The sequence below is a fragment of the Haplochromis burtoni genome, unplaced genomic scaffold (assembly GCF_018398535.1).
Source record: "Haplochromis burtoni strain Fernald_Lab_line unplaced genomic scaffold, NCSU_Asbu1 Contig_8, whole genome shotgun sequence".
Classification (NCBI taxonomy): Eukaryota; Metazoa; Chordata; class Actinopteri; order Cichliformes; family Cichlidae; genus Haplochromis; species Haplochromis burtoni.
Genome location: NW_024582369.1, coordinates 5,055,955 through 5,075,771, shown reverse-complemented (window position 1 = coordinate 5,075,771; position 19,817 = coordinate 5,055,955). Strand labels below are relative to the sequence as shown.

Here is a 19,817-nt window from a genome sequence, read left to right as displayed (position 1 = left end):
ATATCAACCAAAAATCCACATTAACAAAGTTACATAAAACTTAAATAAATTCATCTCCCATGCAAGATTGTTCCTTCTGGGGGTGAGAATGATCACGAGAAAGGTGGCAGAACACTCTAAAACTCCCCTGTAGCTTGTTAATGATCTAATGACATTTGGGATCACAGTGACCAAGAATGCCATTAATAATACACTAGACTGCAATAGACTGAATCTTCCAGTGGCTGCAAGGTCACTCTGCTTTTAGGTGAGCAAATAAATGATTCAGAAAGAGCTTGAAAGAAAGTGCTGTGATCAGATGAAATCAAAATTGGGCTCTTTGGTTTTAGAAATGCTGAGTATGACCCAAAGAACACCATCCCCACAGTCAAGCATAGGGTTGGAAACATGCTTTGGTGTCGTTTTCCACTAATGGTACAGAACGATTTTTACCAAAATCAGGGGCCAATGGACAGAGCCATGAAGCATAAAATCTTGGTTGAGAATCTTTCTTCAGGGGAAAAAGTCCATGACAACATTGTACCAATGCATTACTGCAGTCAACAGCAGCAGCCAGGTGCATGTACCTGCAAAACAGATGACATTCCTTGGTGATGTGTATGTCCAGGAACATTTATCTGACGCGAACATGGGCACATGAATGGGCCACAGGCCAGTCCTGCAGCCATGTTGCCGCTCCCAGCTGACCACCAAATTAAAATTGGTCATTTGTCACACGATAAATGGACCACTATAGTCACCTCTGCCAAGCAACACCAGCTAATCCCACGAGAGCGCCCCGCTCTTGTTTTGAAAGACGACCCTCGTGGGTCGTCTTTCAAAGGGGAGATATTTGGGCCCCATTCTATTTTAATGAAGGGTTCTGGAATTTTCAAGAACACTTTAGGCTCCCCCCTGGCTGTCCTTAATGGTCCAACCTCTTGTACTGCTGCACTCATCATCTAGCATTTGAGACGGCTGGTTCAATGGACAGATGCAGGCACACTGACAGTGTGGACAGGTGGACGAAGATAGAGCAGAACAAACTGTGACACCACCTCCAGTCTAACGGGACATTTTGTGCCATATGGTTAAAAGGAGCACAAAATGGAAGCGTGGAGCAGTGGAATTTGAAATTACACCTCTGGCCTAACAGAGTTGACCCTCAAATTCATAATTTAGGCTGTCAACACTCCTGGGAGATGTACAGCAGCTTTGAAATCCATTTTTTGCATGTTACCGATACAGGGATTCGAGAGGAGCAGGTTCAGCAGCTGCTGAAAATGTGTGAATTCTTATCACCCAATATCTTTGAGAGACAAGAAGATAACTTTATTTGCAAATGTGTGACAAGAAATTTCAGGTTCGCATAGATCTCTGAAAGAGCATTTCGCAAAAGGTCTGAAAAGACTGAACAAAACAGGTGTCAGTCGAACCCTGCTTGTTTCTGCAGCTGTGCGCTCACGTGTGCAGTGGCAGGTGGATGCCAATGAGAGGACAGAGACATGCCTGTTGTTTGAGACATGCAAACATTTCTTGTCTGTTAAATTTTAACACGAGAAATCCAGCTATATAATGCAATGAGAGAGCTTGTGAAAACGGCTGTAAAACCGTTCAGTTTCAGCTGATCTGTTCTCCTTTACACTTATTTTGGCCCTGCTGCTCTCCTGTTCACAATTTTGTGAGATGAACTCAAAATTAATGACAGTCAACTATTTTGAGTCTGTTGCAGGAGCAACTGACACATGCTGGGGATTTCATTGAAGACTCCCCAAGCCCAGCTTTAGAGAGGCGGGACAGAGGTGGAGAGCAGAGGACAGAGGACAGGTGGATGTGGCTAAGAAGTGACAGGAAGGAATGTGAGATTCTCACATTCTTCAGACATCTAAGAAAACATTATGTCATAAACCAGGGACTCAGTGAGATATATTTAACACTTGTAATAGGCATTTTTCCACAGCGGAAATCCTGGCATGCGTTCTGTGGAAAGGTAACATTAAAAACGACCACATTCCTTTTATGTGACCCAGTTTCTTGGTCTTTTTGTTGTGGATGCTGAAAAATTACTGGACAAAAGAACTAAAACCGGCACATGTGCACATAGAACATCATCAGTCCTCCTAGAGGGATGGAAGACCATTTCTTCTAGATAATCCCTGTTTTAGATGAGCTCTGACATTAAAAGTACATGTACAGCAAAATAGTTGTGTGTGCAAATTATGCATATCATAGATCATTTTAACCACGTTCTGATTGGAGACTGCAAGATAAACAGAGGTGTTTTAACAATATTGATGCCTCAGTTCCATCAGGAAGACATCTGTAATTTTATTAATTACGCCTTCGCCATCAACTGGTAGTGGCAGATGGCTGCACCTCCCTGAGTCTGGTGCTACGGGAGGTTTCTTCCTGTTAAAAGGGAGTTTTTTATTCCCACTGTCACCAAGCATTTACTCATATGGGGTCATCTGATTGTTGGTGTTTTCTCTGTATTGTATGGTCTTCACCTTGCAGTAAAGAGCATCATGACATGACGGTGGCTGACTGTGATATGCTGTAAAAACGATGCCTAAGAGTGATGCTTCTAGCAAGCAGGATTTATTTTTGAATAAAGCAATATTAACTATGAAACAACGATAAGTTGCTCCTGTAAAATAAACTCAGTTTTCCAGACATTGATTTAGACCAGTTGTAAATTGGTCTGTAAAACCTTTTTTCTTTTACCTTTTCTTTTTAGTCCAAGATTACGCTCAGTCCAAGTCTGGATAAATGTCTGAAAGACTGATACACGTGTTTTCTCTTAACAGAGGTGAGGATAGATGTAAATGTTGGCAATCACTGCCACAGGTTCGATTCTCTAAGGGGGTACAAGTGCTGCCTTGTCTGGGCTGCTCCCAGGATCTCAGCACACACACGCATGTACACAATAGCAAACCATTGAAAAGGGCAGTTCAGCATTGTACATGTGTCATGAATGAATGTGTTTGGACAGGACTGCACTTTTATAGCATATAATAAAAGTTGCATAACACGTAAAGTAGTTGCGTAAAGTAGAGGCTGTCCGAGGTGTGATGATGTAAAACTAAAAGTATCTTTTAGTGGGCGTAACCCCCTTGGGTATGTTAACTTGGTTGCTGACGTCAAGTAAGCCAAGGCGACACTTCAGCTGTCTGCTCCTGTGTTCTCTTCCTTTCTCCCCACTGGCATGTGTCTGCTTCTGCTCACATGAATAGCCTTTCCAGTGGAGAGCATGTTGTGCCAGGCTCTGCCATGCTGTGTCGGTCTGATAGCAGTGTCTTTCATTCAGGGAGGCAGGGATAAAGGGGGAGCAGGCTGGACTAGGAGGGTGAAGAAGGAGAAGACGTACATGGCAAAGAACACTGCTTTTTCACACTTTCTACTGCGGATTTCCTGTTTAAAAGCTCGCTTATGCAGGTGGGAGGTCGAGTTAGTAGGGGGCCTGATGAGGGTAGCGGAGATGGCCAGCATCTTGCAGCATGTGGAGGCGCCAACCTGTAAGACGGGCTGTCATTTACTCACACAAAGAACCTGGAAGCAGAGGCGGGAAGACCAATGAGTAATGCTGTAACAGGGATACAGGAAGAGAGATGTAATTTTGATACCAGACAGAGGAATAATAAGGGGAACTATTATAATGTGCCTAAAACACACACAGACACACACAAATGAACCCAAAAACCACTAAATAAAATTAATTAAAAAAGAAAATGAGTGAGGGGCAAAATTATGTCCCAGATGAGCAGTTGAAACCCAGAATCTAAAGGCATTTCTACCTGAGGAGGCAGAAAAGGAGATAAATAAGCTAAAAGATAAAGAGCTAAGGAGACAGAGAGAGGAGCCAAAACCCCCTTCCTGCTCTTTATTTATACTCCTAAAGACAGCAGGATAAGATTTCTGGCACCAAAACACACGTCACGCTTGCTATTTCTGTCTGAGGTGCCACATAGCACTGAGAGGTTGGGTGACAGGCATGAAATGAAACACAGGCCCAAGAGTCTTCCACGCACCAATGCAGCTTTTAAATGACATTTCACACTTCAAATACCTTGTAAAATGGGGCAAAAGGCATAGCAGGGCACAAACATATGTGCATACGTCTAAAAATTATATTGGTTGGTGCAGAAACTGTGTGATATGAATGCTTTTTTTATGCAATGCAAATGTTCTTTCAGCGCCAGTGTGTAAACTTGTGAGTGTGTCAATGTGTTTCCTTCCTCTGCTCCAAAGCAGGTGTCAGGTGCCCCAGAGGTTGTTGATGGGAGAATGATGAGGTGAGAAACACAAAGCATGCGACGTCATCTCCGCCTGTGCCGCACGCTGAATATCCCGATAACGGCAGGTAACGTAACTGCCCTTGAACGCACACTGCACGGTGTTTATGTGCTTAACAGCATCATCATTTCACTTTTTTTTTTTTTAAGATCATGATTAAACCCAACAAATCAAAACTGTGTCATATGCCAATCTGGAAGCTGGAAGTAATCACATAGCTTGTTTCAAATAGCTTATGTCACGTTGCAAAGCCGCCTAGCTCTGGACGAGCTGCCATCTCACTGGCATGCTGTGATTGGATATCAGCAGGCATCAGCGGGCAACGTCCTGCAATATGAGCCAATATTAATGGAGTGAGACAATGCAATCCTTCAACGCAGAGAGACGAGTCTTTATGTCAAAGCACTGTCATATTTATTACCAAGAAAAAAAGACATTAAAGGCATATTATAGTCATTTGTCACAGCTGTTATTTCAACATCTTAACTATATTTTGACAATGTGATACAGTACAACACACTGTTGTTGACAGTTAGAGGAGTGGCCGCTGGGAGAACGGAGAACGGTCGATAATACAGCAGCCGTAAGGATCAAACACACGGGCATGCACCCTCAAAACAGGGCTGCATGCTTCGTCACGTTACACAGAAAACACCTGAAATTCAATACAAAATAAAATAAAATAAAGAAGTTTATAGATACGATGCAGGATTACAACAAAGCCGATATGGTGATGTGTTGGCAAAGTTTAGGCACAGAAGGATTTAAAAGCCACAGCAGCACTGGAGAATGTAGTGGATGTGTTTTATCTCACAACAAAAACGAAGCGCTCTTGTTTGATAGAAATTATTTACAAAAAAAGAAGAAGGGAACAAGCTCAGTTCGAATGGAACTATTACATAATGACGGTCTCAGTAGGAAGAGAGTAAGAAATAAGAAGCCGGTGCTTCATGGCAGGGCTTGGGGTTCTGGTCATGGGGCTAGGGGGGTGAGTGAGTGGGCTTGGTGGGCGGTAGATTGGGCCTGAGGGGGCGGTGATTCTGGCAGGAGGGGTGCGGCTGGCCCATCTGGAAGGAGGTCGCTGGTTGGCCGGCCGTGCAGGGCGAGAGAAGCTCTTCTTAGGCGTGGCTGGTGACAACTCAGCTTGGTTTGTCTGGTTACAAACACAGTGGTACGCGTGTTAGGGTGTACTACAGATTTTTTTTACAGGTTTATCAAATTTATAGTAAAAAAAGAAGCAGAAATTTACCTACCTGTTGTGGCTCCTGTCTGTAGGGTTTGTATCCTGTTCTGGGATTGGAGCTATACTCGTGTTGGATCTCCAGCATGTCCAGCAGTTCAATGAGTCCTTCATCCCTCAACTGGCCATAACGAGTCGACTCCTGTCCTGATAACATTCCCCTATGGATTACAGAGGGAGCACTTGAAACCCTGTGCTCCATTTTGGGCTCCGCTTGCTCCACTGTAGCCTTTCTTGATTTCTCTCGAGCCAGTCCTCCATCTCTGTCTGCCCCACTGTGAGCTCTGGGTCTAATCTTTGGGCTCCCTGCCACCTGTGATCTCCTCTGAGACTGCTGGGGACCACACTGGGATCCTTTGGAACTGCTGTACCCTCCTCTTTGATCCTTGTAGTTCTGCCTTCCAGGGTCTAATGCTAACCCCCGATCTTGGCTGGGCTCTATCTCTGCTGTCAGCACGTCAGAATCCGTTTGGCACTTCTGGGTAGGCACGCGGGTGGGCAACCTGCCGGCGACTGCAGCGGCTCCCAGAGTTCTGCGCTGACAGCTGGGAGTGGGACACTTTGCTTCTGGAGCTGGCCCCCGATGGGTAACCACTCCAGATTCTGTCAGCATTTTACCTTCATTCTCCTGCAGCATGGCTCCAAACTTCCTGAGAACAGAGGGGCTGCTGCATTTCCTGTCACCCATGACACCTGCACTGAAGGACTTCCTGTCCAGAGCGGGAGATTCTGCAGTCCCTTGGAGTTGCGAGCGTGTTTGCGCAGAAGGAGCATCCCTTTGTCCAAGAGGGGGCTTGGCTGAGTTTTCTTTGTTGGGGGAACTCTCTCTGCAGGGGGAGTTTCTCATGTGAGACACTCTGTTCTTTCTGTTTTCAGTCTCCTCGAAACTGCCGAAAAACTGTTCTTTACCAAGCCTGGTTCGGCACAGAGAAAATAACTCAAAACAAGGCACAAAAATCATCTCAGACTATAAAGAGTTGATGAAAAACACATACAGCCTCTTACCTTTTATCTCCAGATCCTCTTTCAATCTCACCCTGGCATGCAGCGATGTCCTGGCTCACTTTGATTGTGTCACTGAAGCGCTTTAAGAGATCAGAAGTGACATAAAAATAACCCTGTATCAACATGCTGCTGTTATATTTGCTGGAAGATCATTGGCAAGGTACCCTTTACTGTATCTTTACCAAAACTGAACCCCACCACTTGATATAGCATAGCTCAATCTATTCTTATCTACTGTACTTTCATGTTGCACTTGGCAAGTTGGCTTTCTTCTCCACTGCTGTCAGGTACAGGGACAGAATGTGAAACTAGCTCCTATCTGGCAGCTTGTCTGTGTAAGCAGACTTACAGGGAACTGTAATCAATATGCTCCTGACCAAAGCCCTACTTATACTTTTACTGATCGGGTTCCTTCGGGCGTGCAAATGCCAACGACATGAGGCACATGGAAGGGAAATAAGAGAATTTCTTTCCTCTACTTACCACGTGACGAGCTCCATTGTTCTTCCGGCCCATTTGTTTCCCTGCCCCCAAATAATCCTGCAGCAGGTCGCCAATCTCTGAGACGCTGTTGGCGTGGCAGAAACCGTAGCCGTTCTGATGAGTCACAGGGTAGCTGTACCCACTGGAGCTGCAGCCGTTACTATAGTGATGTGGCACAGTTATAGCTCTAGTGTGGCTCTCTCTGTGATGGTCAGGCACAAAAAGGCCATTGCCATGGTGACCCAGGCCACACTCCAATGGGGTACCATTTTTCTGGTTGTCAGCGGCGATATCGTTTGCTCCTCTGCGGGCCTGAACTTCATTGTACAGCTGGAAAGCAGCGATGTTAATGATTACAAAACTACTTTAAAATCTAACTTAGATTTCTGACAAGCTCATAATACCATTACACACATGCACCTGTTTCAATTTGCATCTTTGTAATGTGCAATACTTTGGTATCCTTTTTCAGACAGTGTGTGTGTGTGTCCAACATATCTGTCAGCACATCACAGTTTAATCAGCTTGTTAACATTTGTCTGCATCACTGCTCCAACAAAGCCAAGAGGTTGTGTCAGTTTGTGTGCTGCCAACAGTTTATTATGGAGCACAAACACACATGTTACTCCAATTAACACACACTCTAGGGGCCACAAAAGCTCCTCACTGAAAACACAACATGTACCACACGTGGTCATGTTGAGAGATAACTGATACATCTTTCTGGGAAGAAAAAACAACAACAAAAACAAAATAACTCCACTTTAAATTAAACATCGAGACCATCATTTATCACAAAATCAATCTACTGAATTTTACTTTTGCACTTCCACACCGGTAGGTTGTAGTATTAGTAAGTACAATTTACACCCACTGTCCCAGAGTCTGTAGAAATCTGCACGTATCTATTCAGTTAACACTGCGTAGATACATCGACTGTTTGTGCTGATGCAATGTGTGATTACGGATCAATTTTGGCTAAATTTAACCTGAGATTGGTGCAGTTCCTCAAATGACCACTTGAGGCTGCGACCAAACGTTAATCCCCATAGACCACAGGTGTCGAACTCCAGGCCTCGAGGGCCGGTGTCCTGCAGGTTTTAGATGTGTCCTTGATCCAAGACAGCTGATTTAAATGGCTAAATTACCTCCTCAACGTGTCTTGAAGTTCTCCAGAAGCCTGTTAATGAACTAATCATTTGATTCAGGTGTGTTGACCCTGGGTGAGATCTAAAACCTGCAGGACACCGGCCCTCGAGGCCTGGAGTTTGACACCCCTGCCATAGACCCATGTTGAACTGCACAACTGTAGAGCAAAAATAAATATGTTTTATCAAAAGCTGACATGCACCTTCAAGAAAACTGCACACGATCCCAGTACAACCCACCAGTTACATGAAATGTCCAAATTTGCCTTTCATTATTCATTAATGCACCTTGGTAATGCTAGCAAGCATGGTTAGTGACGCCAAAGGTCAGTTTGGCTCCACAAAAATACAGCGATGATCACAATACTAAAGCTGAGGTTTCAAAATGCATGTCCACAAGCTAACGGGTGACATCACAGTGGCCACTGCCATATTTTATATACAGTCTGTACATTTAAAAGTCCTGCATTGTTTATGTAACGTCTCACCTCTTCGATTTTCCTCTGGATGTCCTGCAGCTGGTCCTCCCACTCCTGCATCTCCGAGTCGAAGTTGTCCATCAGCTCTGGTCTCTCTTGCCCCCAGCCACAACCACTGTGCTCAAGCCCTCGCTCCAGATCTATAGCTGCCATGACAGGCTGCTTAATAGCCAGACACTCTTTCAAATGACTTCCCCCCTTTCACTTTTCGGTCAAAGGTCACCAAAGGGTTGCAAGCAAGGGGCAGAAGGATTAATGGCCTGGAAACACTAAAAAGTCAAAGAAATAGAAGACAGACAACAAACGTTGTTGATTAATTTCAATGTGTTTCAATGTATTTCTATATAAAGTAGCCCATGTTATGGAGTTTCTGACACTGAAATCAAAAGGCTGATCAACCCATTTCTACTTTTTCAGTCAAGGCTTTTTCATCTGGGTTTGGCTTGAATACTTCTATCCTCAGGAAGGTCAGATATTTACAGCAGCTTTTGGAATTCTTCACCAATAATTGCAGGCATGTTAGAACTACCAATGCAGCACGTGTAGACAAAACTATTACACGACAGTGCCACAGCCATCTGTTTCAACTCTTGGTCAGTTTGACCTCCAGCCTGACCCGGCATTTCAAAGAAAAAACATTTCACGCATGAATCAGAGTGCCCATGTGCACACATGATGTCACCTGTTAGGCATTTTGCTCTATCCACCCTATATCCTACACCCACCTATCATGTTTATACTGATAATCATTACAATAAGATTTGCTAATTTAAAAAAAACATAAATGTACAAAAATCGCAAAACTGTGACAGAGTCTATTAGTAAGAAGGTTTAAAAAAATCATTATCTCTTCTGCATCTGACCTTTAAAGAACCACTTAAAATCCTACTTGAGCTCAGTGCTTCTTAAGTGGGGCTCAACATTAAAATCGTCCTCCTGGAGATTAAACTGCGGAACACCTCAGATGCATCCAAGACGGCGAGCCAGTTCCCTAAAACCAGCCAAGAGCAAGAGCCTAACTGCTGTGGTAAACTGAGACAGCAAGGTTTCTCTGATGTTGTTGTTGTTGATGATGCCGCCACTCAATATTACAAGTATCCTGGTAGAAAATGCCCGAATTTACCAGCCACTTCCCTCCCATCTGTGATGTAAGAGTAGAGATATTAATAATCTTGTAACTATGCATAGTAAAGTGACTGCACGTCCTGTGGACAGGGGAGAGGCACAGGGGAACAGAAAGTATGCCCGACACTAAGCCAAAAAGAAAAATGATCAAACTGAACATGACTCAGAATAAATCTTTAAAGAAAACAAAAAAATCATGTTATTATTTTTTTCAATTTTCATTTTGTATATGTTGATAATTAAAACTAAATAAAATAAAATAAAAAAGTTTTCCACTTTAGTAATTTACAGCTTTTCTTACCTACCTCTACGTAAAAGTTATATCTGCCCTCGGGTGTAACTTCTCAGTCTAGTCCCTGGTCTCTTCGGTCCTTTCAACCGTTCCTGCTCGCCAATTATTTTCAACTGCCCTCTCTCCGCTGCGTCCCCCTCGCTTTTGCCTCCACTGTATTACGTAAAAAAAAAAAAAAAAACCTCGGGGGTTGAATTTAAAGGATCCCCTTGTCCTCCTCCTCGGGGAGCGTTGAGCTAAAGGGTAAACAACTTCTGTTCCAGCCGGGGTACCCACACTTTATACCGCTCCCGGGTGTTTACGTGGGGCGGAGGTCAAATATCATAATGTCAAACTTATTCCAGCATTTGAAGTCTCGATGGGACAAACTGTCGTCACCAGCATCCCTGCTATAATTACCGGGGCTCGCGGAGAGAGGGGAAAGTGTTTACATAGCTATTTCAGCTGCTGCGGTCTCTCGACCAATCAGCTTCTCTGTTGCTACTCTGCTTTCGGACGCTTGGGCAGATTTTGCCTTGTGACCGTGCCCAGCTTGCAAATCATCTTTCCAAGGGATGCCAAATGAGTGCGTGTGACACTGTGAGTAATAATGTGTCACACGGAGTAATATCTTTATTGGAGACAGTCACAAAAACACAACAACAACACACAAACAATAATAATAATAATAATAATAATAATAATAATACATCATTTACATCTAATTTGTAGAGATTTAATATTTAAAGCTTTAATATATATATATATAAAATACTTCAAACTAACAATCAAGCCACACACTCAGTAGAGGTATCACATTATTTATGCTTCAAATGGTGCAAAGAAGTAAAATATGCACACTCTCATCCCATGTCCTGGAGTAACCTAAAGCTGTGACTCATTCTGCTGCGGTGAACATCTGAAGACAGTTGCTACTGTTCATCTGCCATGCCATCAATTACTAATAGCAACCCCTAATCAAGACCCTGTTGGGAATTTTGGGGTCCTTGACCCCTTCTTATGGTGATGATCAGAATTCCTTCCAGTGTGAAATCAGCCTTAGTCTTCCACCTGTTGTGTTCCCAAATGAATAATTAAGCCCTTCAGGAATTCAGGGGATGGACAGAAACAAACTTTCACCTTACTTTACTTTGAGGCGACAACAACAGCAGGACGGCACAGCAAGCAAATTAAAGAAGATGTCGCTGCCGTCATGACCTGTTACAACAGCTAATGTACTAAGTAGCACTAAGTGGTTCAGATTGCATCCAGTCAGAATAAAACCTATATGACCACACTTTCATTTTGGCTTAAACAAGTTCTGCACAAATATGCCAAAATATCTCCGTTGGCTTTAAATCCACAGCTATTACCCGCACAGTGAGGAATGAACTACAAAAAAACTGGACTATTTATTATTATGATTCAAACAGGCACACATCTTAAAATGTCCACACACACAAACACACACAGGACATATTATATAACTGGACTCTTTGATGATGTCTGTCGTGCTGCAAGTTTGTACTACAATAAGTCTCTGAGGTGGCTGTTTTTAACCCCGTGGACACTTCCAGTGCTTACAAATGAAGCCTACGAGGAGTTGCAGCTCCTCAGATGGCCATCTGAGACTGTTACAAAAACTACATTCCCACTGTCCGCTTCATTAAAATGCTTAATTGCATTTAGCAGAAATAGACATTTTTACAATCCAGTTGAAAAAATTTTGTTCTCTGTAAGACAAATTTTCCTATTTATGACAACTTGGGGGTGTGAATTATTATTATTATTATTTTTGCAATTTAACCGTTTAAACATCACTAAGGCTTAAAATTAAGCATTATTATGTTAGAGTTCCACTCGCTATCTGCAATGTGTAACCTGTCTGTAACTTACCGTCTTGAGCACCTTATGCAGATGGCGATGCGTGATGATAATGCAGATTCCAGTGCTGAAGCTGGCCACACTTCCTCCAATGTGAGTGCAACCTCGGTAAGTGCTGAGCTTTTACTGTGCTGTCGGTTACCTTGGCAACAAATGATGCGGGGATGGAAAGAAAAAAAATCAACGGAGGGAAAACAAACCAAAGGATGACGTGTGTTAAAGGGAGGTGTGCATCACAGAACAAAGAAAAGAGTGAAAAGAAAGACGAGCTTGAAGATGGTGGCGTAAGAGAGGGATGAGAATAACACGAGTATGAGGATGAGTAAAATGATTGGCTGGAACATCTGGGAGAGGGAGGAGCGGCAAACCGACAGATGAGAAACACAGGAGTATGGATAAAGAGAGAAAAAGGAAGAAATACAGTTAACTCTCGAGGATATTTTACGTGCTCACATGACATATTTCAGTTCTATTCTCACCGACAGCGGCTCCTCTGACTCCCTGTCCTCTAGCTTCGGCACTTCCAGTCTGTCTATGAAGGCCTGCAGTTCCTTACGAAAGGCTTTCATCTGGGCGTTAATGCGATATAGCAGCTCATGTTCCCTGATTCTGCTCCCATCCTCTTCCCCACCCTCCTCGCCGGACCTCCCGAACATTAAGTCGCCATTTGAAACGTAGACCCTCGCCTCCGAGATGATGGCCGCAGTATCGGCGATGAGCCTATCAATGGTGCGAACGAGCCTCTCTGCTTCCACGCGGATGTCTATCATCTGCTGCCGCTCACGCAGGGTGCACCGGCCACCAGGCAGGAAGCGGGATAAGGCGGAGGAGGCGGCGCCCTCTGGCCCAGTAGGGGTGTAGAGGCCCCGGGTGGGCGTCAAGCAGCGACTGCTGCCGTTATTGTTTCTCACCTCATCTGAGTCACTTTCCCCACCAACAGGACCCTCGCGTTTGCGGTGAGGAGGGAGCAGGCGGGATGAGGTGGAGTCCTCGTCGCTCTCTCGGCGACCACTCGTCGTGCCACCAGCATCGCTCTCTGCATCGCTGTCCCGTGGGCTCGGCCGCAGGGAGAGATGAGAAGCCAGATCGTAGCGTTGCATGTTGGAGAGGAGCACTCGGTTCTCATACTGCAGCTGCATAACCTGATGGGAAGAGGCGGAGAGAGATGAGAACTGTTTTAAGATGTTTTGGCGAAGCAGTGACCTCTGGGGTGGACAGATAAAACTATAAATTGCAGGCTGGTTCCAAAAGCAAGTCAATCCTCATAGGCTGCAATGTTAAAATACCAGGCTTTGCAGCAGGATCGAACATGTTACACCCTGGTACAAAAAATGATTTGGGACTTTATGGGCAATTTCCCCCTGTTGTAAAAACTGTTCAGTTATTTTACCCACTTAAAATTATGCAGAACTGTGAAAGGTGCATGTAAAACTGTCTTTTCTTTCCCTCGCTCTGTATCTCTCACCCTACATCTCTCTGTATGTCTTGAGTCTCTTGAGTTTTTGTGTTCGTGCTACTTCCTGTCTTATTTCGATAGTCCTTGTCTCATGTTCATTGTGTCAGTTTTGCTTTCCCTATCTCGTTATGTCTAATTTGTTCCTGCTGTGTTCCCATGTGTTTCCACTTCCCTGATCACCTCTCAGTGTACGTATTGTCTCAGTCCTTTGTCTGAGTGTCTGTCTGTCTTCCCCCGTGTCTCTCAGGTTCTATGGCTGAGTCTCAATTCAGGGGCTGCATCCTTCGGAGGCCGCATTTGAAGGCCAATTACGTCACAGCAATGCAATGAAGGCTGTCCCAATTCGAAAGCTGCTCCAAATGCGGCCGACAAATGCGTCGTTCATTTCCCTGAATTTGAAGGATAGGTCGGGACTATCCTTCGTGGCCCAACCTATCCCAGAATTCATAGCGCGGCCCAGCCAATTCCAGTTTCCAACAATGGCGACAGATACTTTGTTGTAATATTATTTTTATTACTCTTTGCAATACTGTATTAATTAAATTAGTATTTCAAATATTTTTATAATAATATAAAAATAGTTTTCATGTGCGGCAATGGATTAGGAGCGCAGCTAAAGTAGCCCCTAAATTGAGACACAGCTTATGTTTCCAGTGCTTCCCATGTTCTAGTGTCTTTCCCAGTTTAGATTTCAGTTCAGTTTCCTTATTTTGTACTGTTTTGCCAATCAGCCCGAATAATCTGCTCGCCTTTTGTTATAGTTCTGTTCCTGCTTACATTGTCTGCAAATAGGTCCTCACTCTCTGCTCCACAAAATCTGCTGCTGCAGATCATAACAAAAACCCAACTGATTTACCAAGCAGGCTGATACTATCGACTGATTTTAAATGTTTGCAGATCTATCAGCATCAATATTTATAGTAGCCAATAAATGAAAGCTAAAAAAGAGAGGAAAGAAGAGATGAGAGGGTACTCTTAGAGTACCTTCCCCGATGGCAACACACGTATTTGGAACCACATACTGTTAGGGAATTGTGTTTGTGGACTGTCAGTCTTGGGAATGAGTTACTAATTAATACCTAAATGCATATATTTACACTAATTATAAAAGCATTAAATGAATTACATAGATCAGCATCTTATATTATGTCAGTGTTTAACGCCTTTCTTACCTTGCCACTTAGATCATTAATCTGCAGTCTTGCAACTTTCAGCTCCTCCTGGAGGGCTTCTGCCTTTGCTCCATCAAGGCCTGCTCCTCCTGTAACTCCTCCTCCTCCTCCATGCCTGGCACCTCCTTCATGAGTGCCAGCTTTAAAGCGTAACTTGTTCAGCTCAGCTGTCACCCTCTTGTTCTGTTCCTCAGCATCAGCCAGGTTTCTCCTCAGGAGCTCTGCCTCGTCCTCCACCAGCTGTAGCTGTTGTCTGAGCTCTGTCAGATCATCCCCCAGGCCTCGGCCTGCGCCCGGCCCACCCGTCGCTCCACAACCCGAGCCTCCACCGCTCTCTCCTTCTCCACGGAGGTCATCAAGCTCAGCCCTCAAGCCACGGTTCTCAACCTGTAAGGAAAAAGGGAGATGGGTGCAAAAATCACATGATCTTTCATTCAGAAATTTCACACAGTCTGTTCTTACCTCTAACTCAACTATCTTTCTCCCGAGGATGTTGGCTTCCTCCTCCACCAGCCGAAGGCGTAGCTTCAGCTCTGACTCACGCGTGGTGGGTGGCCCCCCAGCCTCCCCTTTTGGGTGGGTACTGTCAAGTTCTCCATAGAACGAACGGTATTTCTGCAGCTCTTGCTCTAGCCGGTCCTTCTCCTTGTCAATCTTGGCTGTTTTCTTCCTCATAAGCACAGCCTCCTCTTTGATGAAAGCTAGTTGGCACTTCAGGTCCTCATTGTCCTCCTAAAACACAAACTGTATACACTCAAGTGCATTGAATTTGTTAAATTGTTAAGAAGGCTGGTTTCTGCATTGAGACCTAAGACTTAAGATTAAAGTGAAGAGCAGATTTTTTAGCCACAGTCTTTCTGAGCCAGACAGTTATCTCTCGTCGGACTCAGCGGATTCTTGGCATGTAATAAGTCTAACAAAATTGCTCCAGCTCTGCAAACCCTCAGCTTTCACTAAAACTTTGTAGCTGGAAGTGAAAAGCCAAACATTTGACACAACAGGATATCACAGAAGCTCATACGCAAAATCTCAGGTTGGACCCTGAGAGTTTGCAGAGTAAAAGCTGTTTATTCTTTGGCCTGACTGCTCAATACATGGGCAGGCTGTCTCCAGGCTGAAGTGCATGTTTAAAAATAGCTGATTCAGGACTAAATATTCACACATCAGTTCACATGAGACTGCACGTTTTCCTAAGAGAACTACCTCCTAACAATTATCTGCATCAGTTTAGGCAAGGTAAGCATTTATGCCAAAAATGTATAAATATACACAAAATAAAATAATTATTTTTAATCATAACAGCATCTCACCTCGGTGGGAGTCTGTGCTGCTTTCTTGTCACTCTTCTGGACGTCCTTGCTTCCTCTTCTCTTTTGAGACTATAAGAGGACATTGCAATTGAAATTAAATTATGACTTCTTAATGTATGTATGAGTATACTTGTATGCGTACACTTACTGGCCACTTTGTTAAGTATACCCACTCAACTGCTGATTAAAGCAAATATCTGTTCAGCCAATCACGTGGGAGTAACTCAGTGAATGATCAATGCGACCTGCTGAAGTTCAACTCAGGTATTACCTAATGAAGTTGCTGGTCGATCATTTAATATTCATATATGTGGACATTTATGACACATTACATTTAATGCTCCTCTGATGTATGGTGATGGATGTGGGGAAGCATTTACACACCTCTTTGGTTTTTTCTAGTTCATTCTGCAGGGCTTGTTTGGTCACTTCCACCTCTATGAGCTTCTGTCTCAGCTTTTCGTTCTCCTCCTCCGTCTTAGTGCGTTTCTCCTCCACTTTTTCCAGCTCATGGTGGAGCCTCACAGACACATCCTTTGCTACCTGTAATAATCACAACCTGAACCTGCTGTTTTGGAGAAATAACTAATAATCTGTTATACTTGATTTTTGCAGCTGTAAAATGCATAATAATTGAACTAACGTGATGGTTCGTATTAGCCTACATTAAAACCTCCCATACATAACATATTAACCTTAACACACAGAGTCATCTCCTCCACTCCCCTACCTTTAGGTCCTGCTCCAGACTCCTGAGCAACTCTTCATCGATCTCTCCTGTCTGGGCGTAGCGCAGCCTCTTCCTCTCAGCCTTCCGCAGACGATACTGCAGGATTCTGCAGTTTTTATTGGCTCTCTCTAGCTCACGCCTCATTTCCTGGAGCTGGCAAGTGTCTTCTTCATAGAAAGTGTCTCGCATCTCATCCATCTCGGCCCTCATTTCTTCAATCTCACACTAGCAGAATCATAGCAGACAGAAGATGTGATTGCTACATGTGTCACACTGACAGCAGGAGGTATATATACTTCGAAAACAGGAGATTTTATTGGTTCAGAGTCTGACTAGTAGCTCCAGATGTATTACAGATTTTCAGGTTCAGGTTAAAATATACAACCTGAAAAAAAATCATTTTCCAGATGTGAGTCTGATCATCTTTATTACTCCACAGTTCATTTCAGGGATATATAAATGCAACATTGCAAACATATGAATTCCAGCTGTGGCATTGTGGGTAGTCCCTTCTAAACACAAGATATAATCGATCCGTATTAATCAATAGCATCAGGATCGATATCCAGTTACAATAGCGAATGCGTTTTCACTGAAGACAGAGAGCCTGTCCTACAAACATAATCGACCCCATATGCTATCTGTCATTTCATGACAATTAAGACGTTTCTGAATTGTGTCATTCTAATATGATTTCACCTCTTTAGCATTGGCCTACAATTCAGGTTAGGTGAGATTATGTATTTTAAAGTATTTTAATTTTATTTAAAAAAATGTTTTTGTTAAAGTCTATCAAACCTTGAGATCTTCGTTTTCCTCCAGCAGCCTCTCCATCTCCTCCTCCAGGGCCTGGTCCTGCTGTGTCACGGACCCCGCCTCTGTCGCCTCTGCAGCCCGCTCCGGCTCTTCCACGGCGGTCTCCGACGTCCCAGTGCTGTCCGCTTTGGCTTGCATCTTGGCTCCCCTCCTCTTGAGTCTCTTCTGCAGGTGGAAGTGAATCAGCTCAGCCTGTAAGCATCGCCCTTTCCACAGACCCAAACCGAGGCCCGCTCCACAGGCCGCGGACACGTCGGTTCTCTTCCCGTGTCCGCTTCTCTCAGCTGGCTCCCTCTCCTTTTCTTTCAGCGAATAAGCTCTGCCGGAAAACAAAGGCTGTGTGGAGTCACCTTTAAAGCGGGGTAAGGCAGAGCCTAGAGTCGGTACTGGGAAATCTGCCGGATCTTCCTCGACAGCATCCGCCCTGTTTGGTCTGACAAGCTCAGCTTCAGCACCATCCGGGTGAACAGCTGCCCCTCCGCGGCTCTCGGGCTCCCTCTCCCTTCTGTCTGCGGTGCTCAGGCTGTCCCTCAACCCAAGATCCCCGCTTCTCCGTGCACGATCAGGAGGCCTGGAGCTGCCCGGGTGTCTGGGAACAATCTTTAATGCCCCCTCCTGGGCTGTAGCCGGCGAGGGAGCCCGGTGCTGCCTCCTCCTCCTGCCTGCGTTGTTGTCTGCCGGTGCTGTGGAAGAAGGATCTGCAGCGCCGCTCACGGTCGGCTTCATTTTTTCCACCTCAAGTAAACTCCACGCACACGCTGCATTTGCGTGCTTTTATAGATGAAAAACGAAGCAGCCCTACAGAAGGATTTTCTAAAAATCTTAGCCTGACTGAAACATGAGCAAAACATTCATAAAAACTCTAAAAGTTCAAAGTTGCCTCCAGTGAGCCACTAGATGTCGCTATTGTGCCGCTGCTGTCAGCGCCCCTATCCTCTCATCCCAAACCATATGCATATGACCCGAAAGCTTTACGCACAGCCAGTGAGGGCGGGGGACACATGAGCGGTGCCACGACTCTGTAAAAGTATTAAAAATAATAATAAAACAAATGCGTTTTAACATTTATTTAGAATTTTACATAGTGGCTGAATCCTTACCGCGGACCTCTGAGAGAGGAGACGCTGGCACGGGGTACCACCAGGCACTGCAGGGCAGGGGCACGGGGGCGTAAACGTTATGGTGGACGTCAGAACAGGAAGTAAAACAGCCTCTCCCGACAGCCTCGTGCTTATAGACATATCCCACTCTCTTCCTCTGTCTCATATTCAGAGCATTATATTGTTGTACTACAATATGTTGCACAATGTTAACAAGAATGTAAGAAATAGACTACTCTTGGTTGGTTTGAATACAGTCCACTTCACTGATACTGAAACAGGCATCGATTTCTGGGGCTCCAGTTTGCTGATAGGGCTGGTGTAATCCTCCAGTGGGTCCAGCTGCAAAGGTGAACTGTCAGATTCCTGACACATCCAGTCCTGCTGTTATTTATTACTCCTTTTTACTTTCAGTATTGTATAAAAGTCTCAGTCAACCCATAATTTCCTTTTATTTTGCCTCCAAAAAGCTAAAATTGTATCTTTAGGCACTTATTGCTAGCAGCCCATTGCAAAAACACAGAAGTTGTTCCCATTTGCTTAGTTGAATCTGTGAAAAGTGCCAATGATAACCACATTTAACGGACATAAAATTATACTTTTGCACCAACAAAGTGATTCCCAAAGAACTATTTGGCAAACACTTGCTATATCTCTTCATGGTGCGCAGTTGTGCTTGAAAAATTTCAAGAAACTGATTAAAGGCAGGAGTTAAAAAGAAAAAGTGGCAGGCCTAAAAAAACAGCAGAAGTTGAACAATATCTGAAGGTCATGTACTTAAGAAATAAGAAACAATCCAGTAAAGACATGACTGTTCACTTAAGGTTAATCAGATGATGGTCTCAGTGAAAGTGTGACTGTCAAGAAGCCATTTTAAAGGGAAGGAAACAAGGAGAAAATGCTCAAACATGCCTCATTACACAAGAACTGGACTGAAAATCTTTGGCAATGGGTCTTATTGAGTGATGACTATATCAGTTTGTATGAAGGAGGTCAGGAGAGAGGCAGGGAGGGTCTGCATCTATCTGTGAAACAGTTTCAGCAGGTGGTGTTAAAGGTCTTTTAAAAATTGATGTAATTATGAACGCAGAAAACTACAGTCAGAAGATCCATCGTGCAATACCATCTGGAAAGTATCTGATTGACAACGGCTTCATTTTTCAGAATTCTTCAGCATGACAATGAATTCAATCCTTAAACTGTTCAAAATTTGCCTCTGAAAAGCAGTATTATGTAGCTATTAAACTGTTTGCCCTTACACAGACCTTCATTCTATTCCATTTTTTATAATATCCAATTAGGTTCCTGAATTGCTGAAAATTAACC

At 44.0% G+C, this 19,817-nt stretch overlaps 2 protein-coding genes across 5 annotated transcripts; both read right to left on the bottom strand.

Moving 5' to 3' along the window:
- Positions 1 to 4,607: 4,607 nt before the first annotated feature.
- Positions 4,608 to 12,039, bottom strand: LOC106633454 (uncharacterized protein KIAA0408-like). 3 transcript variants are annotated; one of them, XM_042227110.1, is made up of 6 exons: positions 10,054 to 10,710; positions 8,637 to 8,896; positions 7,001 to 7,330; positions 6,518 to 6,597; positions 5,526 to 6,426; positions 4,608 to 5,425 (listed from the first exon to the last, which is right to left on the bottom strand). In XM_042227110.1, the coding sequence occupies exons 2-6, from the start codon at positions 8,778 to 8,780 to the stop codon at positions 5,168 to 5,170; spliced, it is 1,713 nt and encodes a 570-aa protein (XP_042083044.1). In that variant the 5' UTR covers positions 8,781 to 8,896; positions 10,054 to 10,710; the 3' UTR covers positions 4,608 to 5,167. The 3 variants fall into 3 exon arrangements, with proteins under 3 accessions (XP_042083044.1, XP_042083034.1, XP_042083037.1); XM_042227100.1 differs by lacking the exon at positions 10,054 to 10,710 and adding an exon at positions 11,920 to 12,039 and having other exon boundaries at positions 4,609 to 5,425; XM_042227103.1 differs by having other exon boundaries at positions 4,609 to 5,425; positions 10,058 to 10,710.
- Positions 12,040 to 12,117: 78 nt separating this feature from the next.
- On the bottom strand, positions 12,118 to 18,574 carry LOC102312356 (protein SOGA3-like). 2 transcript variants are annotated; one of them, XM_042227094.1, is made up of 9 exons: positions 18,492 to 18,574; positions 17,374 to 18,410; positions 16,576 to 16,800; positions 16,230 to 16,388; positions 15,846 to 15,914; positions 14,998 to 15,267; positions 14,536 to 14,922; positions 12,387 to 13,049; positions 12,118 to 12,251 (listed from the first exon to the last, which is right to left on the bottom strand). In XM_042227094.1, exons 2-9 carry the CDS (start codon positions 18,115 to 18,117, stop codon positions 12,141 to 12,143), a joined length of 2,628 nt encoding a protein of 875 aa, XP_042083028.1. In that variant the 5' UTR covers positions 18,118 to 18,410; positions 18,492 to 18,574; the 3' UTR covers positions 12,118 to 12,140. The 2 variants fall into 2 exon arrangements, with proteins under 2 accessions (XP_042083028.1, XP_005914326.1); XM_005914264.3 differs by lacking the exon at positions 18,492 to 18,574 and having other exon boundaries at positions 17,374 to 18,467.
- Positions 18,575 to 19,817: the final 1,243 nt, after the last annotated feature.

Excerpts from the sequence above, each read along its gene's own strand:
- LOC106633454 (XM_042227100.1), bottom strand. The coding sequence starts at position 8,780 with ATGGCAGCTATAGATCTGGAGCGAGGGCTTGAGCACAGTGGTTGTGGC. Across the intron at positions 7,331-8,636 it reads TCCAGAGGAAAATCGAAGAG|CTGTACAATGAAGTTCAGGC; the intron begins GTGAGACGTTAC and ends GCTGCTTTCCAG. Across the intron at positions 5,426-5,525 it reads ACAGACAGGAGCCACAACAG|ACAAACCAAGCTGAGTTGTC; the intron begins GTAGGTAAATTT and ends GTTTGTAACCAG.
- LOC102312356 (XM_042227094.1), bottom strand. The coding sequence starts at position 18,117 with ATGAAGCCGACCGTGAGCGGCGCTGCAGATCCTTCTTCCACAGCACCG. Across the intron at positions 15,915-16,229 it reads AACTAGAAAAAACCAAAGAG|TCTCAAAAGAGAAGAGGAAG; the intron begins GTGTGTAAATGC and ends GTCCTCTTATAG. Across the intron at positions 15,268-15,845 it reads CAGCACAGACTCCCACCGAG|GAGGACAATGAGGACCTGAA; the intron begins GTGAGATGCTGT and ends TTTGTGTTTTAG.